Here is a 23,273-nt window from a genome sequence, read left to right as displayed (position 1 = left end):
TAGTTAAAATAAATTTAAGTCTAAAAAGACCGTGTGAAAGGCAGAGCTTGTCAGAATGATATAAAAGATAGTTATAATGAAGTTTTACCTAATTAGATCTGTACTGAGCAGTTAAAGAATGGACATTTTTCTCCTCACTTTGGATCACAGTGTAGCCAGTACTAGTTTTATGATGCCCAATTTATCCTGTTTATCAATCCTGACAGAAACAATGAATAGATAACACTACAGGCCAGAATCCCACATCAACACAGACATAGAAACCACTGACACAATGTCAGCAACCTATCAAAAGTGAGCCAGATGTGATAGTGTATACTTGTAATCCCAGCCACTCTAGTCAGAAAGATTGTGAGTCTTGCCAGGCCGGAATACTTACTAAGACTTGTTCCAAATAGAAGTAAGAAGGGGGCTGGGGAATATAACTCGGTGGTATGTCATTTGGTGGCATGTGCAATTATTTTAATCCCCAAAATACTTCCTACCCCCAAATGCTAGGTTATGCTAACTGGTTAGGTTATTCCAGTATATTGGGTTGTCTTCACACTGGAAAGTCAAAGGCTGGGAAGATGCTCAGCAGGTGCTGCTGTGCAAGTGTGAAGACCTGAGTTTCATGCACCCAGCATCCAGGTGAAAAGCCAGATGTGGTGTTGCATGCCGATAACCCAATGCTAGGAAGCAGAGAAGGGAGAATAATAGGGCTTGCTGGCCAGCCAGCCTGACCAATCAGTGACTTCCAAGATCAGTGAGACAACCCATCTTAAGACAACCTATCGTAAGAAATGAGGGAGAGAAGGGCCAATGAGTTGATTCAATGGATAAAGGGCGCTTGCCACCAAGTCCAGCAACTTGAGTTCAATCCCCTGAGCCCACATAGCAGAAAGAGAGAAGCAACTCAGGCAAGTTGTTTTCTGACCTCCGCATATACTTGCACCCCTGACGTGCACACACTTACTTAGTAAACTAGGATTCCTAAAGCTTTTTTTTTAAAAACAAGAATAAGACTGGAAGATAGAGAATGTAAATGTTTTATCAAGACAGTTTATTTCTGAGAACATTAAAATTTAAGAATGGGGCAAAAAGTTGAGCTGATATTTCACCATTGTAAATTCTCTCAACTTTTGATAAGTTGCTGCCTGAAATATAAAATAATAGGACAACAGCTATGAAAAATGGTTCATCAGTTGTTTATAAATGTGAACATACACCTGCCCCACAGCTTAGACGTTCTGCGAGGTATTTACCCAGAGACATAAAGACATAAGTAATTGTCCTGCTTCCGTGCAATGGAGTATAAGGCGCAGCAATGCAAGAATGAACTGATGAGCTTGCTCTGCTTCCTCTTGCTGTATATAAGTATAGCAAACTTTCGCTACTCCAAACAGCATATGCTTATTACCCCAGAATCTCTGTGAGTCAGGAGCCCAGGCATAGCTTAGCTGGGTGCTCTAGCAAGGATCCTGTGAGACTGTGATGAAGGTGCCAGCCAGGCAACGGTCTGCCTTCTTCCCACCTGGATGTCTATTGGCAGCATCAGTTCCTTGCACTTTTAGGATGAAGCTTCAAGTTTTTGCTTCATATTTCAGAAGCCACCCTGAATCCTAAAGGTCACCAGATAATTCCTATATCTGTCAGATATACTTAAAGTTCAGTTACCAGAAAACAACTCATTTCACAATATGTCTTTTGAAGAATTTCTCAAACTTGAAGAAAGTGTACCTTTCTTTATTTATCTATTTGTATGAGGTGTCAACACTCAGAACTGGTGAAGATCACTTTTTTCTTTCTTTTCTAATTATTAGACTTTATGAGTCTCTTCTTTAAGTAAAATAAACATCTCTTCCAAATTTGCAGATTTTGAGTGCAAACCGTTAACATCTTTATATTCCTTATACTTTTGATTTTATTCACCTAGTGACCAGGTGGTAGGATATCTAATTTACCATACATGGTTAGCAGTGTTTCTAGAAGGATCCTAATGCCTGTAGAGATTTGGAGAAAGTATGCCTCATGAAGCATTCTTCTCCCTGCTTCTTTTTGTCTCTCTACATGATTAATGGGAGCCTTAATTGCATGCTCACCTTTATACTCAATGTAGTTTGTATGTGCCAACGGGAATATTAAAGTTCATGCATAGTGATGAGAATGCAGATGAGCAGATGAAAGACCACTAGGATCTTAGGGCCTTAACTGTCCAGTCCTTTGCTGAATTCTCTTTCAACAATGGTAGCATAAAGACGACTGGTACAGAGATCACCTTACAAATACTTACTAATAGTAAGAACGTTTTATGATCCATAATTGGATAGAGGTACTGTTTAGACTGTTTTGAGATTTAAAAATCATGCTTCAGTATTAGTGCTTTTTTCCATCCCCTCCTCTTCTGCCTTTTGCCGGCTCTCACCGGGATGTGTCTGTGTGACCTGTGGTAGCTGAGAAGTGGGTCTGAGTGTCAGAGTGAGCGATCACACGGACCGTGTCCGCTGTGGTCTTGACTTGTTATGGATTCATGGCAAACAGTAGTGCTGCCAGCCATCATCCAAACATGTTTCAGGTGTCTGGTTTGTGAAGAATCATAAATATACAAGCTTATTGCAGCAGTTAATGTTTATATATCTGTTTAAAGCAAAGATCATGAAATAATAATTTAAAATGAAGCCTAGGGAAGCCCATGGTCCTTTTTCAGAGAAGGATGTGCTGTGACAGCGACTGGCTGGCACCCAACACTCAGCATCTGGGCTTTGTTACATTCTCAAACTTATAAATGGATTTTTAAAACTTAAAACCAATAAACATCAGAAAACACGTATTTCAACACAATATGATATTTAGATACTGAAAATTTTAATTCTACATAATTTTATGTCATAAAATGTTCTTTCAATTTTTACAAACTAATATTTATAGATGTAAAACAAGAGATAGGACCCCCAATGTCTTTACCTTTATTAAAACCTTTTAAAATAAGTAGGGGTGCAGCTTGGTGGTGCTGCAGAGTGCTTGCCTGCCATGCACAAGGCCCTTGGGTTCAATCCTCAAGTACTGAAAAAGACGGGAGAATCTTTTGTAATGCTCTGTGTTCATTAAAGCATCTTTTTCCAATCTTGAAAGAAATCTGAAAATGCTGCTCTGTGGACTTCCCGGTAAAGCAGTTATTTTGCTGTGTTTTCTCCTGATCATAGTGTGCATTATGCCATTACACTTCTCATCACAGTCTCATGCCACTGGTATGTGTTTATAGATTCTAGAATATACAGTAATCATTAGTAGATATATAATAGCTGATCATGAAGTTTGTTTTAGGTATTAGAGTAGTGGTTTGCATTAGATATATACTTGTTACTGAACGGATTGTACTAAATGACAGCCCTGTGGGTTGGCACAAATTTTCCTTAAAGGACCAGATGGTATTTTGGACTTTGTGGGTCATTTGGGCTATTGCAGTTGCTCAATTCTGCTGCTGTAGCCATAGATACAAATCAGCATGGCTGTGTTTTGATAAAATTATATTTATAGACCCCCAAAATTTAAGTTACTTATAATTTTCATATGTCATGAAATATGCATCTTTTGACATTTAAAAACGCCACATAAAGATGTAAAAACAAGCAGTAGACTGAATTTAGCTTGAGTCTCAAATTTGCTGAATATTGTCTTGGTGGTTGACTGTTCTGAACTAAGTTCCTAATGTGAATTAAAGCTGAAGAGTTATCGGAAACTTTTAAGAGGTGTAGGCCTTACACTGAATGATTTAATCCAACCTCTTTCCTGGGGGAAAAATTGACAAATATAAATAACATTTTGACAATAAAGAAGTAGCTGAAAATATTGTAACTCACTTCTTTATCTTGATGACGTAGAGGAGTTCTGATGTTACAAAGCCTTTTTTTTTTCTAATGGGCAAGAACTATTACAATTCATTGTAATATATATTGGAATATGCATTGAACATGTGTATACATGTAACTATTAAAGAGTTACTTTCTCAAGGTATTTACATAATAGAAAGAAATTTCCTATTGGTGCGCCATGACCTTGACAACAACAGTCATATAAAATCTGTGCAAGTTTTGGTTCTGGTGGGTCGAATAGAAGCTAAGGATAGTAAAAAGAGAATGCAGAAAAGAATCAGACGTAGAGTAGTTCAGAAATGGAGTAGAGGGTGCTGAGCACAGAACCTGCTGGAGATGCACACGTGGGTCAGTACAGGAGAGCACAGCAGAGGGGCAGTAATCCCAGCCCACAGTGGAATGTCTGTTCCACACCCACGACCATGCAGAACTAGACTTTGCAGAAAGGTAGGTCCTGGTGTTACTATTTATGTGGTAAAGGCATTCGGTAAAGCTAACTTGAAGGGTGGTGATGTCTGGTCTGTTCAGCTGGGAGAACTCGGTCTTCACAGCCATTCACCACGTTTAATTCCCGGCCTGCTCAGTCTGTCTGAACCTTGTTCCCTGGTGTGTGGAATGGGGTCGATGTTTTGTCCTTTCTGCCGTGTTAGGTTTGCAGCTAGCCCTCCTCCTGCTTTGGTGCCTTTGCTGCTAAAGTTGACAGACTGCTTAGGAAGGCATGGTTGATTTCAGAGCCAAGGGCAGGAGCAAATCTTCAAACCTTGAGATTTTATTTAATTTCCCTATAAGATAAGGAAGGACACTTAACAGCTTTACAGAGAAGACTGAGTCAACTAAAATTAGAAAGCTATTTTTCCCTTTCTAAAGCAGTGGTTCTCAACATGTAGGTCGCAACCCCTTTGGGGTCTCATGACCCTTTCACATGGGTCTCCTAAGACAGTTGGAAGACACAGATATTTACATTATAATTCATAAAGTAGCAAAATTACAGTTAAAAAAGGCAAGAAAAGTAATTTATGGTTGGGGTTACCACAACCTGAGGAACTGTCTTAATGGGTTGCAGCCAGGAAGGTTGAGAACCACTGCTTCAGTGACTACATTGCCCACAGTGAACTTTTCAGAATCTCCTGTAAACCCTCATAGGACAAGCAGATGTTACTGGGTCTTTGCTTTTGAAAACATATATAGAAAATATATAAGACTGGGGTGGTGCTGAATACCTTTAATCTTATACTTGTGAGGCAGAGGCAGGAGGATTTCTGTGAGTTCAAAGCCAGCCTGGTCTACAAAGCCAGTTGCAAGTCAGCCAAAGCTACATAGTGAGCCCCTGCCTCAAACAAAACAAAAACAAAACAAAACAGAAAAATAAACATAGGTATACTGAATAAAATAAACAATAAGAGTACATTTATGTTTATATACTAAACAATGAGCTGAAGATATATATAAATATAAAAATCATGTAGCTTTCAAAACAACCATTTGCTATAGATACCATTTTAATTTCCATTTTACAGAATCAAAATCTGATGCTTTGAGAATTAAGTTGTCCCAGGTACTGTAGCTAGAAGTGAAAGAGGTGGAAGGAGAACCAGACAGTCTGATATAGAGCATGCTGTGCAGTGTTTTCTGATCTAGAGCATGGTATGCATGTTTCTGATCTAGAGCGTGCTGTGCAGCATTTCTGATCTAGAGCATGCTTTGCAACTTTTCTGATCTAGAGCATGCTATGCTGCATTTGTGATCTAAAGCATGCTCTGTAACTTTTTATGATCTAGAGCATGCTGTATGGCTTTTCTGGTCTAGAACATGCTGTGTAGCTTTCTTGGTCTAGAGCATGTTGTGTAGCTTTCCTGGTCTAGAGCATGTTGTGTAGCTTTCCTGGTCTAGAGCATGCTGTGTAGCTTTTCTGGATGCAACTGCTCTAATCCCTTCCCTCTGCTGCACTGTCCACCAAGTGGACACTGAACCAGTGTCTGTGCTCCACCTCTGTATCCTGCCTCCCACAAGTTCAAGTGAAGATGGATGGTATTCTCCAGCCACAGATGGCACATAAGAAAAAAAAAATTCCTGTAATAAAAACTTTTCTAAATCCTTGATAAATTGGGCAATTACAAATTCAAATTTTCAGAATAATATAATTTTGATATTGCCTTGAACTTTATTGTGATTTGTTCTTTATGCTATAATAGACTAAATTGAATTCTGATGATTACAAGCTGCGATTTTGAAGATATGAAACTGTCCTCCTGACAGTTTAGTATTTTTTTCACAACACATATTGCCACCTGACTTTATACATCTGTGTGTTTATTTACTGTACCTCACTTCCCTAGTATATGTGCTGCAGTCAACTGAGGCATTTTATCTGCTCAGGCTCCAATATTTAAAACAGTACATCATAGATGTTCAAATATATAGAGATGAGTGAATCAAAGCTTTATGTATGGCCAGCAAGATGGCCAAGCAAGTAAAATCTCTTGCCACTAAACTTGATAACCTGGGTTCCATTTCCAAAACCCACATGGTAGAAGGAGAGAACTGACTTTGGTGGGTTACCCTCTGACCTCCACACATGCTGTTGGGTCCCCCATTAATAAACTGTAAAAAAAAAATGTTTAATTTGGATAAATTATGGAAAACAGACATTTAAATGCTATTTTTTCATTCTAGCATGGATTAGAAGAACAAGAAAGACTCCACCCACTATGGAGGTAAGAATACATGGGAAAATATTCAGATAGTTTATGCTTGTAATGCTGTGTTTTCAACTGAGAGCTTGTACTACTAAACATACATAAATTCTTAGGAAAAATATAATACATCTCAGAGTATTAATTGTACTCTGTAAGAAGTAATTCTCAAGTATTTCTAGTAAAATGATTTATTATTATAACATATTAGCATTACATAGTAATAAAATATTGTATGATAAAAACATATACACATATTCTTGTGTTGTTATAATATTTCTTTATTCTTGAGAACTTCATGCGTGGATTCAGTGAAATATAATTATATCCATTTTCTCAATTCTCTCCACCAACTACCCTGTGTCCCCCTCCCATATTCCTATCTCTCAACTTCATGTCTCTTTTTGTTTTTCTTCTTTCTTTTTCCATAATCCATTGAGTCCTTTTAGCACATATGGGCATGGACACGGGGCCAGCCAGTGCCACGGAAAGCTTGCCAGTGGGAATATCCTCAAGAGAGAATGATTCTCCCTCTCTCAGCATCCATCAAGTGCCAACAGCTTCTCTTGAGGGGTGGGTCGTGGAGAACACACTGCACACCCACACATCCTGGAGTTTTGGCTTGTTTGACCTTGTACAGGGACCATGAGTGCAGTAGCCATGTCATGTCCAGAAGGCGGCATTGAGGAGCACCTCTCCCCATCCTCCAGTTCTTATTCTTTCACAGTCCCTGAACCTTGGAGTTAGGAGGAGGTGTTGATCAGTCTCTGTTTTCAGCACTTAATGGATTCCATGTGTCTGCCCTGACTAAACGAACTGGGGAAAGAATCTTCTTTGGCCAAGGTTGAGAGCAGCCTATGTCCAGAAGTATAAATGTGAATATGTCAGGAGGCAGTTTGGCCACGTGACTGTAATAAATCCACACCTTATGAAACTGGTAAAAAAAAATATAAAAAATACACTTTAACAGGAATAAAAACCATTTTCTAAGTCAGTTGCCTGTAATACTATCATCTCAGAAGACTGAGTCAGGAAGATGGCCTGTTTGAGGCCACCCTGAGAACCTTGGGGAGATCAGTCTTTAGATTTTTAGAATAGTATATGTTTGAAGCCTAGCAGTTTGTGATAACTCAAATACTATAACATTACTGTTTCTCTCCTGGCCAACTTGAAGGGGGATGGGATCAGTTTCTAGTACAGTTCTTGGGGTGCTCTGGCCAGTGGAAGGTCTAATTCCTCCTTTGTTGACTTCATCCCCTGACCTCCTTGTCCCTGCTTTACTCATACTCCTTAGAGGAGCTCCTGGGAGTTTCTCAGGTTTAATGCTGCTTCCTGTTGCCATCAGCAGACAGACTTACCTGTTTAATTCTTCTTAATAGGCTCTTTAGAATGCTAGGATACCTCTCTGAACTTTTTTCTTTCCTTTCTTCCCTTTTTTTCTTTCCTTCCTTCCTTCCTTCCTTCTTTTTTTCTTTCCTTTTCTTTTATTTCCTTTCCTTTTCTTTTCTTTTCTTTTCTTTTTTTTTTCCAAGATAGGGTTTCTCTGTGTAGTCCTGGCTGTCCTGGATCTAACTCTGTAGGCCAGGCTAGCCTCAAACTCAGACACTCACCTGCCTCTGCCTTCCAAGTGCTGGGAATAAAGGTATGTGCCACAACCACCTGACTATCTCCTTAACTTCTTAACTCATAGATTTAATCATTCCTTTCTTGAATACCCTAGCTTGGACACCTTAATAGGCCCTCAGAGTTTACCTTTCAGGTTTATTGTTTACTCATCTTTCTGATGGAATTGTAAGCAAAGTAATACAAGAATTAAACCTTATTCATCTTTGCATCATAACCATCTGATGCAGGGCTTGATTTGTTATCATTAGGTTGATTTATATAGACAGATTTGAGGAATGAGCTTGAGTTTCTATCCACCAATTACAGATCAACCTTGTAGAACACATTTCCAGTTGAACATTGCTTGCTGTATTTTCAAAGAGGCTCACATGCAACTACAGTACAGCGGTGTGGTTCAGCACTCATTCTGCAGTGCAGTACGAAGTGAGCTAGCTCTGTTTCACAAAAAAGTAGACTTTTCCTGACTCTTATTTTACTAGAAGCCATTAATAGCAAATGTTTAAAAATATTGTTCTTTTCAGACTAACAGAATAATTGGAAGCACAATAAACTCTTCTATTTGAAAAGTGGCCATGCTTTTTGCTAACTATTGACAAAATACATGATGATTCAGTGAAATGTTTACAGACAGTAAAAAAGAAAGGCACAATATTAGTGGTCTGCCAACTTCGTTTTCAATTGTTTCATGAAGTGGAAAAGGAGTTCAAGACACCAATAAAGAAAGACTGGTCAAAAGTACTTGGAAATGATGCTGCTCTAGTCTAGGCAAGGGTTGGGTAGATATGTAGGCACACTCATCGTGGCTTTGGTTATTTACTGGATCATGGTCTTGACTCTGGGCTGGAAGCTCTAAAGACTTCTTTTGTCATATGGTAGTGAATTGGTGAGGAGAACTCCAAGTACTAGTTATAGTGGGAATCTATCAAAGCAGGGGGAACAGGAAATGATGGGGAGTGGGTAAAATAAACACTTAAATGCTTCATGTTTATTTGTATGATGTATTGCATCCACTTCAACTGAGATAGTTTCACCTACAGTGGTGCAAATGGTTGAGAGACTTGTGTGTTGTTATCAGTATCTCTCTTCATACGAGCAGACCCTTATGGAGCAGAACAGAAAATTGTCAGGTGCTGGTTAAGCTCCCACTCTCATGGACAGTATTTATCTGGATTATCTGCCAACTTTCGTCTCTTGAGTCTCATTTTCTTGCTGCTCCCATTCTGAGTGGCACCCCCTTTTACTATTGCGGTTGTTGTACTATGGTCAGAGGCTACCAGTCCTGCAACTCTTCTTTGGTGTTACCTTTTCATACCTCTGCTCTTGTCTATAATATGTTGATTTTGCAGCTTAACATTCCGAGAAGGATATTGATTCCAAATTCTTGAAGCCTATTTTGGTGTTGTCTCCAAGTAACTGACATTCATTGAGTTCTGTATGTTCAGTATTATTAGGCTCATTTTATAAGTTAACAAAATGAAATGTCCTATTTTTGACATTTTGCATATATGGTTCTTGGTGTAGGAGGTTCTTCTGTTCATGTATTGCTTTCATTGGTTAATGAATAAAGAAACTGCTTTAGGCCTGATAGGACAGAACTTAGGTAGGTGGAGAAGACAGAACTGAATGCTGGGAAGAAGGGCAGAGTGAGAGAAGCCATAGATCCTCCTGTCTGAGATGAACGCTGGTTAGAATCTCCGGTAAGCCACAGCCATGTAGCGATACACAGATTAATGGAGATGGGTTAAACTAATATGTAAGGTTAACCAATAAGAAGGCTAATGGCCAAACAGTGTTTTAATTAATATAGTTTCTGTGTGGTTATTTTGGGTGTAAGCTAGCTGGGTAGCCGGGACAACAAGCTGCCCACTCCCTCCAACATTTGGCAGCCCAACGTGGCCAACTAACTCCACATAAAACCTAAAAGGGCTTAAAAATAAATTCTAAAAAAAAAAAATACAGAGTTTAACACAACTTCTTGCTGTTTGCTGGCTGATTGCCGCAGCTCCTAGAGAGATTTTCCTGATTCCGCCATAGCAATAAGAAAAAAAAAAAGCTGTGGCGGTTTTGAAATGCTGGATTTCTGGGCTATGTTGCCAGTGCGTCCTCTGGCTCTTTTGGGAGACCAAGCACTTGGATAGGGGTTATGAGCATCATGCTGCATGCATGTGGCTTGCTTGATGGCAACTTGGACTGGCTGTGTGCTTGGAACTGGGGCACTGTGCATAGCTCAGAGGCACAATGGGCTCCACCATGCTAGACTGTGCGGAGCACGGGGAAACTACTGTATTTACCATAGTAATGGCGCAGCTTAAGTTTTAGACTGGGCAGGCAAACAGGTGTTACTGTATTACCCCTACTAATGGCACAACTTAAGTTTTTAAGAAGCGCTTAGCATTTTAAGAAGTGATCCTGGACAGTAAAGAATTACAGATTCACAATAGGACAGAATCAGACATAAACGACTTCTAAATGTGTCACAGTGTTAGATGGGTGTACGTAGGCTTGGGAGAGAGAAAAAAGAATATAAAGAGTCATAAAATAAAGTTAATGCTTTAAAAAAAAGGGGGGGTAGAGTCTTTAAAGAGACAGAGTACAGGTAGTCATAGATTAAAAAAATAAAGAAAAATAAGCTACGTAAAAATAAAAAATTCACAGAGAGTCTGGAGTATGTATATTCTATTTTCTTTAAACAGGCTCTACTTTCCTATTGACTTAAATTACAAAGGGGAATATTGGAAGGGGGCTGCTTGTTCGTCCTGCAGCCCAGAACCGAGATAATCATACAGAAACCATATTATTTAAATCACTGCTTGTCCCATTAGCTCTAGTTTCTTATTGGCTAACTCTTACATCTTAATTTAACCCATTTCTATTAATCTGTATATCACCACGAGTTCGTGGCCACCAGCAAAGTTTCAGAACGTCTGTCTCTAGCGGCAGAACCATGGCGTCTATGTGATTCCACCCTTCTTCCTCCCAGCATTCAGTTCAGTCTTTCCCACCTACCTAAGTTCTGCCCTACCAACAGGCCAAGGCAGTTTCTTTATTCATTAATGGTAATCACAGCACACAGAGGGAACTTCCACATCAGGTGAACTATGTGTTCTTTCAAAAAGTAGACACCCCTCTTATCCCAAATCTTGTATTTTTAGAAATGTGGTAGAAATTTAGGAAAAAATTGCAACATTTTCACACTCTGGGATCTAGCATCATTAATTAAAAATTAATGAAGTAGAACTGATGTCTGAACATGGGCAAATCTCAGAAAACATGGTATTGCATAAAAAGAGCAAATCACAGAAGATTCCATACTGTATGCCATTCATATAATCTTGAAAGTAGGGAAAGAATAATGGGCATTCATTCAGTTAAGGTAGGAACTTAAACACAGGGATCCACTTTTACAAGTCTAGTGGGAATGACAGCAGCAGGATGTATTCTAAAAGGCAAAGGCGACAACTGTGTTTGGAAGCCAGAAAACACACAGACAAGTGGTAACAGCTTTAACAGAACAGTGAGTAAGGAAAGCCCAGAAGCAACCCAGCTTTAACACAGAACTCAACATGCTCAATAGCTGGCAGTGTCCAGGAACTCAGAATGTGGGTGACCTGGTGCAAAAAATTAGGAACGGGAGAGAAACCAATAAAGTTAAATATTGTCCTTTTCTTCTATTGAAGTCATCATTGATTCAGGGAGGAGCCATCTGCAGATACTAAAGCTACTGGTTTCTGTTCTTTAAAATAATAAGTCTAATGATCTGAAAGCATAGTCCTATGAATTACTTATTAATTATAAAAGGGGAAATAGAACTTCCTAATAGACAAATTTGGCAAACAAAACCCTAGCCATATGGTCAAACGTTTTGCTAAGCTGTAGAAAACTGATGTTATGAGGACCTCCTTGTTTGAGGCAGAGAATAAGGCATCATCTATAACATAATCTTCAAAATGCATAACCCTAATATAGTCATGAGGAAACAACCAGCAAACCTAAATTGGGAAACATTCCATCAAACATCATGGAAACTAAGGTGGGAAAACCTAACATCTCAATTGTATAGGGCTTTTCTGTGAAGGATAGTTAGGGATAACGGTGAAGTTGAGACCTGTGCCCTGTATTAGAAATAATATATATCAGTGCTGCATCTGCAGGAAATCTGTTCAGTTCTCTTTGTAACAGCATACTACCAGGCAATGTCTCCTTTCTGTCCAGCTGGAAATGCCAAGTTCATTCTCATGATAAAACAGTTTAGGCATTGAAATGCTGTTTACTGAACAAATCCAAGGAAAAGAGAACATTGTGAAAACTGAGCAATTGGGCTAGCAAGGTTCATCAGGTAAACCTGAATTCAATTCCCAGGTTCTAAGATGGAAGGAAGAACTGACATCTGAAAGTTGCCTAAGACTGTTGCTTGTTTGTTTCCTGACCGCCCAGACTTCTGGAATAACCACACAGAAACTATACTATTTAATTCACTGCTTGGCCAATCACTTAAGCATGTTGCTAGCTAGCTCTTGTATCTTTGGCTAACCTATTTCTCTTATTTTATATTTTACCACGAGATATGTGGCCTACCGGTAAGGTTCTGGCTGGCCTGGCGACTAGCGTCTTTCTCCTTTGGCGACTCCATGGCTTCTCTTTGACACCACCTTCTTTCTCCCAGCAGTCAGTTTATTTTTCCCCGCCTAGCTCTACTCTGCTTTATCACTGGCCAAGCTAGCTTCTTTATTTATTAACCAATAAAAGCAACACATGTACTAAAGGACCTCCCACACCATAAAACCTCCACGCATGCACTGTGACACATATACACATATGCTCATACACAAACGATAATAATCAGCAACTATGAGGATAATGGTGATGGTGACATTGATGAATAAATTTAAAAAATATTGAAAACAGTGATTAAATGAATATGGGCACATTGAAAATGAGATCTAATTGTCTCAGTGCTGAGATCCTAAAACCAAATGAACAGGCCTTCATGTTGCAGGTAAGGTACTAAAAGATACTCTCTGGGGTTTTCAAGCAACCGAGAACAACCTAAATAAAACCTCAGTTAAGAAAACTGCGTTAACAGCCTCATATATATTTTATATCTATATTATATATATTATATAATATACATATATAGATCTGCCCAACAGATTTACATAGAAATACTCAACATCTGGAGAATGTCTAATAATAAAGACAGAAACCTACGTAAATAAGTAAATAATTAGGAGAAGGCAACTTGGATAAAACTAACTGCTTAAAACCCTTACTACTGTCTTCGGAGATACGAAACAAAACAAAGTGCTGCTCAAGCTAAGTACAGTTTCATCACATAAATGATTGGGGGAATATAATAAATGAAATATCTAATGGAAAGATTAGAACCTTATATTGAAGTCATTTTTTATAAGGCAGGACAAAGGACAGAGGTGGCTATAGAAAAGGAAATGGCTGTCAGCACTGGACGCTAGAGACAGTGCCCTTGGTGCATAGGTCAGTGGCGGCCTGCAGTTCTGTAGCCATTGTCAGCAGCTAAGCTTGACTAAGGAAAATCATTTTCAACCATGGGAGGCCTCGCAGAATTGCTTTCTACAAACCCGTTGTCAGGAAGTTATGGAAATGCAAAGATGAGAGAACCGGAGACAAGGTTCCAGCCTAGGCAAAGAGTGCTAGAATACAAGGGCAGCTAGACCACTAGGTGGTGTGGGAACAAGAAATCCAGGAGAGTGTTGAAATACACAGAGGATGTGATACACCAGAAGACAGTAAATGAGCCTCACTACTTATCAGTGTTTGCAAAATAGAATGCACTCATTAGCTCCAGTAGGAACAAAACATGTTGTTTTAGGACAGAATGACCATGGGAACTCTTTTAAAAGAAAATATTTAGTTGGGGCTGGCTTATAGTTTTGGAAGTTTAGTCCATTATCATCATGGTGGGACATGGTGACATGCAGGCAGACATGGTGCTGGAGAAGAAACTGAGAGTCCTACATCTTGCAGGCAACAGGAAGTAGTGTGAGACACTGGGCAGTATCTTGAGAAAATGTGAGACCTCAAAACCCACTTCCACAGTGACACACTTCCTCCAAGAAGACCACACCTACTCCAAGTTCCATACCTCCTAACAATGCCACTACCTTTGGGGGCCATTTTCTTTCAAACCACCCCATAGAAAGGGAAATAACCGTACATAAGTCATTAGTTAAAAGCATTCTTGCAGAATAACGTAAATATTGAATATTGAACTGTAACTGGTGGCTGCTGGAGAACAAGGCTGGGGTAACTCTCCATTTCCCATTATATGGAGTCAACATACAAAGCTTAAGTCCGAGTAACAAGGGAGTGATCATGAAGGGTTACATGCTGCTACAAAGTCCCTGGGAGCAGAGCCTGCCTCACAGCTCTTGGACAGCCCTTTGCATCCTTGCTTTGGCCTGTGCTGTGACCCTAGGTGGCAAGTGAGCACTGGTGTAGAGCCCTGTGCTAGGAGTGCTTTACTAACACACTTGAGCCCTGGCTCTCAACCCCAGTCTGCCAGCAACCATCCAGAGTCAAGTAAAGTAGCTGCTTTGAGGGAAGGGGTGATAATATTTTCCCTAACAAATATTTTTGTGATATTAGCCCTACAAACTTTGACTTAAAAGAGGGGGAAAAAAACGAATTTGTTTTGTTTTGTGAGACAGGGCCTCACACTGTAGCACAGATTGGTCCTGAACTCACACCAGGTTTCTTGTCTCAGTCTGACCCCTAATTGCTGGGGTCTTTATGGGCGAGTCCCATACCCCACTGCAGGCTTTCTCAGCTTGAGCTTCGTAAGCCAAACCATGCTATAATAGATATGGCAGTTACTGCAAAATGTGTCTGATTGTGGTTGTGCCCAATAAAACTTTATTTACAGAATCAGTGGGTCAGTGAAAGCAGTCAGTTTGCCAACTTAGCCACAAATCAGTGGTTTCCAGACTGTCAGCCTGTACCTCTGGGCATGGAGAAGCTTCCTATCTAGTGTTCAGGTTCAATAACTTTAAGGAAATCAATTCCATATTCTCTCTGCATATGCAGTCTTTCACTCAAAAGAAAAAAAAATCTGCCTAAGAACTCCTGGCCTGCTGGTTGCCATCAGGTCTACTTTAAAATTACTATTAGAGGTGTCGACCCTTTAAAAGGAAAGATTATCCTTTGTCCATGCTACACCTGACTATGGAGCCTTGATTTGGGGTTTAAAACTCTCCAGGCACCCCTGAGGCCTTTGAAGAGTGAATCTTACCTGAGGGAGAGCCCCTCAAGAGCAAAGCAGAGGCAGAGCTTCAATGGAAATGATCTGAGAAGCAGCACACGGTCTTTATTCAGGACACAGACTTGCAGCCAGTCTCCAAGACAATGGCTGATCTGTCCAACTAGCTAGCTAGCTGTCCGCTTAGCATCCGAAAGTTAAAATTCAGAGGTGCAAAACTTGTCATGGGGATGCATATTAACACATTTATTTGAATTTTAAAATTAACCCAGACTTTTTCTGACAGAGAATAAGTCAGTCTTGGCTGATCAGGTTTGACAATCAGGACTAGCTTTGCCAGCTAAGTTATATGGTCATATTTTGTGTAAATTGAACAAGCTGAGCTGAAACTCTGAGGCTTTAAAGAACATTTAAAGTCTACATCCATTGTGCAGTCACTACTGATGCTGGCCTTCCTATTGATTTGCCACCTGAAATGTGACATGGTTTGTAAAGTCTTATGCATAAAAGTGCTGCTGTTGTTTATGGATGTATCGGGATTCAGTGAAAGCCAACATGGAAATGACAGGCAGGAAAGGAAACATAAGGCCGTTGTTACTGGAGGAGAAAATAGGAGAGACCACCAGGGGCTTTTATCATATCAGCAGAGTTTAATCCATTCAGTTTGATAGTGGGGACATAGGAGTATATTGTTAGCTGTATATATTTCTGTTCATGAAATATTCTGTTTAAAACAAATAACAAGAGGGCTGTTCTTGTAGCTTGGTTAGTAGAATGTTGCATAGCATACTCTGGTTCAATTCCCAGTACTGCATAAACCAGGCATGGGGTACAACCTGTTACCCCGGTACTCTGAAAGTGTAGGAGGATCAAAGGTTCAAGATCATCTTAGCTACATAGTAAGTTTGAGACCCTGCCACAGTAAGACAGATAAATAAGCAGTGACCTATAATCACATCAAGTTGAGCCAGGCAGTGAAGCCAGCCTGGTCTACATACTGAGTTCCAGGACAACCAAGGCAACACACAGAGAAACCCTGTTGGAGAGAGAGAGAGAGAGAGAGAGAGAGAGAGAGAGAGAGAGAGAGAGAGAGAGAGAGAGAGACAGACACTCAGGTTGAATCTCTGGTAGAATGATAAGACATTCATTTTTAAAATATAATATTTTCCATACATTTTAATCAGATTATGGTTCCCCTCCCCCAACTCCTCCCAGCTCCCACCTACCCACCCCTACACCCTTTTCTTTCTCTCATTAGACATTCTTAAACTAATAAATGATATATTTGAAATTCAAAAAAACACTTAATAGAATTTTCTTAGCAACTTCCTTAGAAAACAAATCAGCAGGACTTAACTTTTGAAATTCCTTCTGAAAGTTGTAATGTTTAATTAGGCTTATTATTCATTCAGTTACCATCAAATACCTCACATGGACTTAAAAGTTAATGTACTTTCACTATAGACTTCTTTTGCACATGCCAACCTGATCTAAGTGCATTGAACATAATACTGTTAGGTTATATTTAGTTTCTAATTTTAGTATCTGATTTTCCTCCTGTGAAACTGAATTAGTCCAATATGGTAAACTCTTCATGTATCACTCTTAGAAATGGGGTCTCACTGCATTTTACACAGGCGTGCCGTGTATTCTGTGGCAGTGTCGTTCTGGGATCCCGTACTTGCAGGGCTGAGAAGCTTGCTCAGTGACCTGTTCTTTATTTGGCTCCTGCCTTAACTGTGGTGTGCTGTAAAGCCGTCTTTCTTGGTCAACCCCATGACTCTGCTTGACTTAGTCTTTTATCTTACTAAAATGTTAACACTAAAAAGATTTCTTTTTAAAAAACAGAAATAATAAATTACCCCCCAAAATTCTGGTAGATTCCACAACTCTCGGTTTTAACAACTTAATTGACTCAGGCATGCATTAGTGCTTCATTGCCAGCAGGGTTATCTGCTCTTCCTTAACTACCACAGTAAATGAAAACACACAAGTACCTGCCTGCAGCACACACACACTTAGCACTGGAGAGGCTGATTTCTCCGTGTCTGCCTTCTTTAGTGTTGACCTCCAGCTCTGTGCAAACAGCGAGGATGTAAAATTCACCTTGCTTCCCAGAGAACTGTGCTAAGAGAGGAAAATGAATTCTGGGCGCATTTTGAGTCTCAATCCTGAGTCTGTTCTTCACGGCTAAGTCCGTCTGTCTTCCTGCCTGAAGTATGTATATCGTTAGTCATTCAAGAGCTATTTGAAAATGAGTTTCTTCTCATTTTCAAAACATTGGTTGTAGGTGAGCATTGCTAAGAATCATCCTGTCAATTCCAAAGCTCTTGCTTTTTCTTGGTCAGGGGTGCTGCTCCCAAGTCTGTCTGTCTGAGTAGACTACACAATTTATTCTTAGCACAGTTTGCCATCCATTTTGACCTTTATCTGACTTTTAAGGAACAGAATATAACATACATATATATGAATATATAAAAAATAAGAGTTTTTAAATAAGTTGTAAGTAAGGTGCTATTTACTGTTTTTAGGTAGATTCATCAAAACTTACTAGGTACATATTAAATAGTATACAAAATTAGTTCTGAATGGTTAACCTGAATCTTATCAATGGTCAATAAGACAAATCTCATAAGCCAGAGTTACATCCAGATTGGGAACAGTTGAGGGAGTACAACTTGGAGATAGTGTCTCTAAATTCATACTTTTCTTGATATTTCATCAAATTTCTTAATTCTTTTCACTCATCTCCATACTAGAGAAGTAATGATTTTATGCAATCCCAGTTTAAAGAAAAGAATGACTGATAATCACTTGTTTGTGATGTAAGCTCTCGTTGGGAAGGAGGGTCTTTAAGAAAAGTACATCTGTTTGCATTGGTGATGCACCCCCTAGAAGGCCAGGCATAGCTGATCATCCAAAGAAAGAGATACAAATGCTAATAAATATTTGGGGAAATGTTCAGTGTTTACATCAGAGAAATGTAAAAACTGTTGAGATTCTACCTCATACCAGTCAGGATCATCAAGAAAACAAACAACAAATGTTGACACGGTTGTGGGGAAAGGGGACTCTAACATACTGCTGGTGGGCGCAGAACTGGAGCAGCCCAAAAGAATCCAAGTCAGCACAACAGAGATGCATGTCCGTCTGTGTTTACTGCTGCCCTGCCCACAGGAACCGAGACGGCCATCAGCACAAGGAAGTAAGGCATAGACATGTACAGTGAGATTCTATGCAGCCATAAAGAAAAATGCAATGATGTCATTTGCAGGAAAATGGGCAGAACTGGAGAGCGTCCTGTTAGTGAAGGAAGCTACCACATGCTACATGAAGATGGAAAAGAAACTGTGAGGAGGGGAATTCATTATAAGAGAGGAATATGGGACAAAAGAAAGACAAAAATACCACATTTCCCTCTCTGTGCAGAGTCTATATTTAAGCAATACAGGTGCATACGTGGACAGGACAAGGAAGCAGAAGATAGATTATTTCAGCGGGAGGGAGGAAGAGAGCCATGGGGAAGGCAAGGGGAGGAAAATAAAAGCAAGATACAAGCACACGGGCATGTGTGTGTGTGAGAGAGAGAAATCTCAAAATGAAACCCACTATTTTGTACATTATAACAATTAACTTAAAATATTAGAATTTGAGTAAAAGGAGCTACCCTACAATGTGTGGGTAGGCCTCTAATCGTTGAAGATCTTAGGGGAGAAGTCCTGGTAATCCCTAAGGTGTCAGAACAGCCCCTGTGTGAGGGTGTCTGTCAGGACAGCCCCTGTGTGAGGGTGTCTGTCAGCACAGCCCCTGTGTGAGGGTGTCTGTCAGGACTGTACCTGTGTGAGGGTGTCTGTCAGGACTGTGCCTGTGTGAGGGTGTCTGTCAGGACTGTACCTGTGTGAGGGTGTCTGTCAGGACTGTGCCTGTGTAAGGGTGTCTGTCAGGACTGTGCCTGTGTAAGGGTGTCTGTCAGGACTGTACCTGTGTGAGGGTGTCTGTCAGGACTGTACCTGTGTGAGGGTGTCTGTCAGGACTGTACCTGTGTGAGGGTGTCTGTCAGGACTGTACCTGTGTGAGGGTGTCTGTCAGGACTGTGCCTGTTTCTGCTTTTAGACTGAGGTAAGACACCCACTCCTCCCAGTGTTTCTCATTCACATAAACTCAGAACCCAGAAATTTGATAATTAGTCATCTTGTGGATAGTTCTTTAATTTAATGAGTTAGTAAATAAAGTGACTCGCCAGAATAATTCAAAGTTGCAAATATTCAATGAATGATAGTCGCTTTTATTTTATTGTCATTTCTACTTTCTGTTAAAGTCCACAAGAGGGGCTTGAGGCAGCTCAGTGGCTTGATGACTTGAATTCAACCCACAGTGGGAGGAGAGAATTGACTCCCATGGCCTCCATGGATGCTGCCACCACCCAAAATAAGTGATGTGTTTAGAATTCATACATATATATTCCATAAGACATTTAATTTAATATGAAGTTACAGAATTAGATCTAAACTCCACATTCATTTTTTGTTTTTTATTGTATTATCATGTGTGTGTGTGTGTGTGTGTGTCCCTCATACATGCACACTTGGGTGTGTGCACACTTAGTGTGGGCGGTCCTGCCACTGTGATCCCAGGGACTGAACTTAAGTCCTCAGGCTTCACAGCAAACCCTTCTACCTGCTGAGCCGTCTTGCTGACCCTTGTTTGTCTTTTAGAAATAGCTATATTTGTGAACGTCTTATAGTATTTTTGAATGCTTGCTTTATAGAAATAAATGTAATGGGTTTGTCTCCCCATTTTTTATGGGGTTTTTTTGTTTTGTTTTTGGTGTGTGTTCGAGACAGGGTTTCTCTGTAGTTTTGGAGCCTGTCCTGGAGCTAGCTTTTATAGATCAGGCTTGCATTGAACTCACAGAGATGCACCTGCCTCTGCCTCCTGAGTGCTAGGATTAAAGACGTGAGCCACCATGGCCCAACTTTGTCTTCCAATTTTTATAGCCTAAGAACTGCCAGTTTTCTACTTGTGATATTCAGATCAATTTAATATATTTGAATTTTTAAAACGCAACATATTTGAATTTTAATAAGATAGCTACCTTCTTCAAAGAGTTCAACTTGATTTGAAATGTTGAGTCCCAATGGGAAGAGAAGTGAGTGTGTAGGAGGCAGTGAGATCCCTCTGTGACTCCTGTGCACTCCTGTCATACCATTTACTACTGCCTCCTGCTCACGGTAGCTCTGCCGGCATGGGGTGTCTGTGGGAAAGAATGTGACATGTGAAGAGTTAAGGTACTTCTACCCTCCATCAGTAGGGATAGGCCTAAGGGTGAACGCTCCCTCTGTCGCCTGGGCAGGCCGCTGAAGCCCATTCAGGCAGCTGGCGCACTTTTGCCTTGCCTCCCCAGAGCCCAGCAGCCAGTGTGCTGACCAGCTACAGCACATGCTGATGCAGGGCTCCCTTCCCCCCACTCTGCCATATCGTGTTCCTTTCACTGGGATCCCTTTTCAACATCAGCTGAATCAAAACCAAAATTGTCTTTAGCAGACGTGAGCTCAAACCATTACCGGTCAGTACCAGGTCATTAAATTCAACAGGTCTACTCATTTTGTAATCTGGTTGCATGTCGGTTGTGCTGACAGAAACAGTGTGTTCATTAAGAACGTGGCTGAAACGGTGTGTTGGAGTGCTGGACAACTTGGTGACCAAGACCCTCTCGGGAGATGAAAGGCTGGAGAACCCCCAGGTTAACATTCACCAACGAGTCTGGTGAAGCCTGCAACTGTACAAGCTGATCGTGTGAGGAGATGATTTCCTTTCCCTGTGACTTGTGCTGTAGGAATACCAGCTGGGAGTGGGCTCGACTCTGCATTTGATCAGTTGTGATTTCCTGCAGTGGGCTCATAAGGTGCAAGGAGGAGTTTCCCTGATGAGGGCGGGGAGCGCACCTACTGTGAGACAAGGACAGAAGTTTAGGACGCAGTTAGGGTTGTTCTGCATTAGTAGAGCGGAGGTTGGAGGTCCTCTTCCAAGACCCTGGACAGCTGTCCAGGCTTCTGGGGCCAGGCATGGTTTCCCTCCTGTTGAGTGGGTCTTCAGTCCAGTCAAGAGCTGCTGGTCACTGCCAGGGTGTGTGCCATGGCTGAACCCTTAGGTTATGCCGTCATGGTCACGGTTGTGGCTCAGAGGTGTCAGCGCTGGGTGGGCCTGTTGGCTGCTTCCCTCCTTTGGAAGCTTTCATGGTGTCTTCTGGTACCTGACAGCTAGTCCTCAGGGAAAAGGCTTGAAGGTCAGATCCAGCTTAGGGGTCAGCTCAGGGTTGACCTTTATGTTTTAAGGTATTTTTAAAATGTGTATGTACACAAAAATAAGAGCATTTCTGATGGAAAAATAAAATAGTGCTTTTTTGTTTAAAATAAATGCCATCATCCTAGAGTTTTGCTCGGTTTCTTTTTATTAAAATATTTTTATATCACTGTGTCCAGAGAGTAAAAATACATTTAGCTTTTAAATTTTGCTTTCCATCTTTAATGCATAAAGTTCTTGATACGCACCAGTAAAGTGCAGTGTTTTCTGAATTGCACAGTTGGATATAAGGTGAAATGTTCAGAAGGAGAATGAAGTTCTTATGACAGGCCCTGTCTTCTTCCCAACTATTTCTAGCTTTTCTATAATTACGTATTTTGACAGCCTTCCTTTTTCAGACGGGTAGAAGGTATGTTTCGAGAGGACTGAGAAGCAGCACGTGGCCTCAGTAATTGTCTCCCCCACAAAATTAGACTAATTGCATTATCAGCTCTCGCCAAATTACATGGCAATTCATCATAAAAACACTTATTAGTGTTTGTCTAAAACAGCCTCACTAATGATGTCTGCGTAGCAAAGGAGTTCTGCATTTTCATCAATATTGGACGCTTTTGCCACATTTATGCTGTGTAGCCATTTGACTGCAATAATTTTTTAAAGCTATGACATTATCACACTAGAGTCATACTTGTTAACAAAATTCATTTGTGTATTGGCAAAATATTTGCGGATAATAAGCTCAGTGATGTATTGAGTAGTAACATGGATTGACCTTTGACCTAAGGAGACAGTTATTGCCTTGAAGAAAACAAGGCTATCCTTTCCATAGGAAGACCTCACCTAAAAATTAACTGATTAATTAATAAGCATTTAAACAGACATAAATGCTATTAGACTACACTCAACCCAGCTTTGTTTAAACTAAAGGCTTTCTGATATTAAATGTTACTTATGTGTATTAGAATTTTTTTAAATCTGTAAATAAATTTATTGCTAGGAAGAGAGGCTTTTTAAAAATGTATTTGATAGTCATTTGTGTAAAAATTCTAAGTAAGTTACTCTTATTAATACATAATACAAAGGTCAGGCTTAGAAGAAATAGTATAGAAATATTAGATAGCTTCTTAATTAAAAATATAATTATATAAGCTTTAATATTCTTATAAAATTTTATGTACTTAGCCTGCCTAACAGTGTATACAAACAGGGTTCAACACCAGTATTAGAAAAATTTTTGAAATAAGAGCTTTGATAATTCCTGCCACGTTTATAAGATACCTAGTAACAAGGAAAGGAACAAAATGGACCTTTTTTTTTTTACATTGAGTAGAGCACTGGTGGCCAGCAGAGTAGGTATGGAAGACAGAGGACGGTCACAGGAGTCGGTTTCCTTCCTTCGACCCTGTGGGTCCTAGGGATCAGACTAAGGTGGTCAGGGTTGGAGCAAGCAGTTCTGCCCACAGAGCCATCTCACCAGCCCAGAGAGATGCTCTTAAGGAAAATCTGGAAGTTCTCATGTAGCCTGAAAATAAAGCCTTTTAGTCCCAGCATGAAAATACGGAAGTA

At 40.2% G+C, this 23,273-nt stretch overlaps 1 protein-coding gene across 1 annotated transcript in view; it reads left to right on the top strand.

Moving 5' to 3' along the window:
* Positions 1 to 23,273, top strand: part of Ndufaf2 (NADH:ubiquinone oxidoreductase complex assembly factor 2) — a 110,435-nt gene that overhangs the window by 71,502 nt on the left and 15,660 nt on the right. Inside the window, exon 3 of the mRNA XM_048442979.2 lies at positions 6,525 to 6,565. Coding sequence (XP_048298936.1) covers positions 6,525 to 6,565 — 41 coding nt within the window. The remainder of the gene's footprint in view (positions 1 to 6,524; positions 6,566 to 23,273) is intronic.

The sequence above is a fragment of the Myodes glareolus genome, chromosome 15 (assembly GCF_982192425.1).
Source record: "Myodes glareolus chromosome 15, mMyoGla1.1, whole genome shotgun sequence".
NCBI classification, from domain to species: domain Eukaryota; kingdom Metazoa; phylum Chordata; class Mammalia; order Rodentia; family Cricetidae; genus Myodes; species Myodes glareolus.
This window is presented reverse-complemented; position numbering and strand designations above follow the sequence as displayed.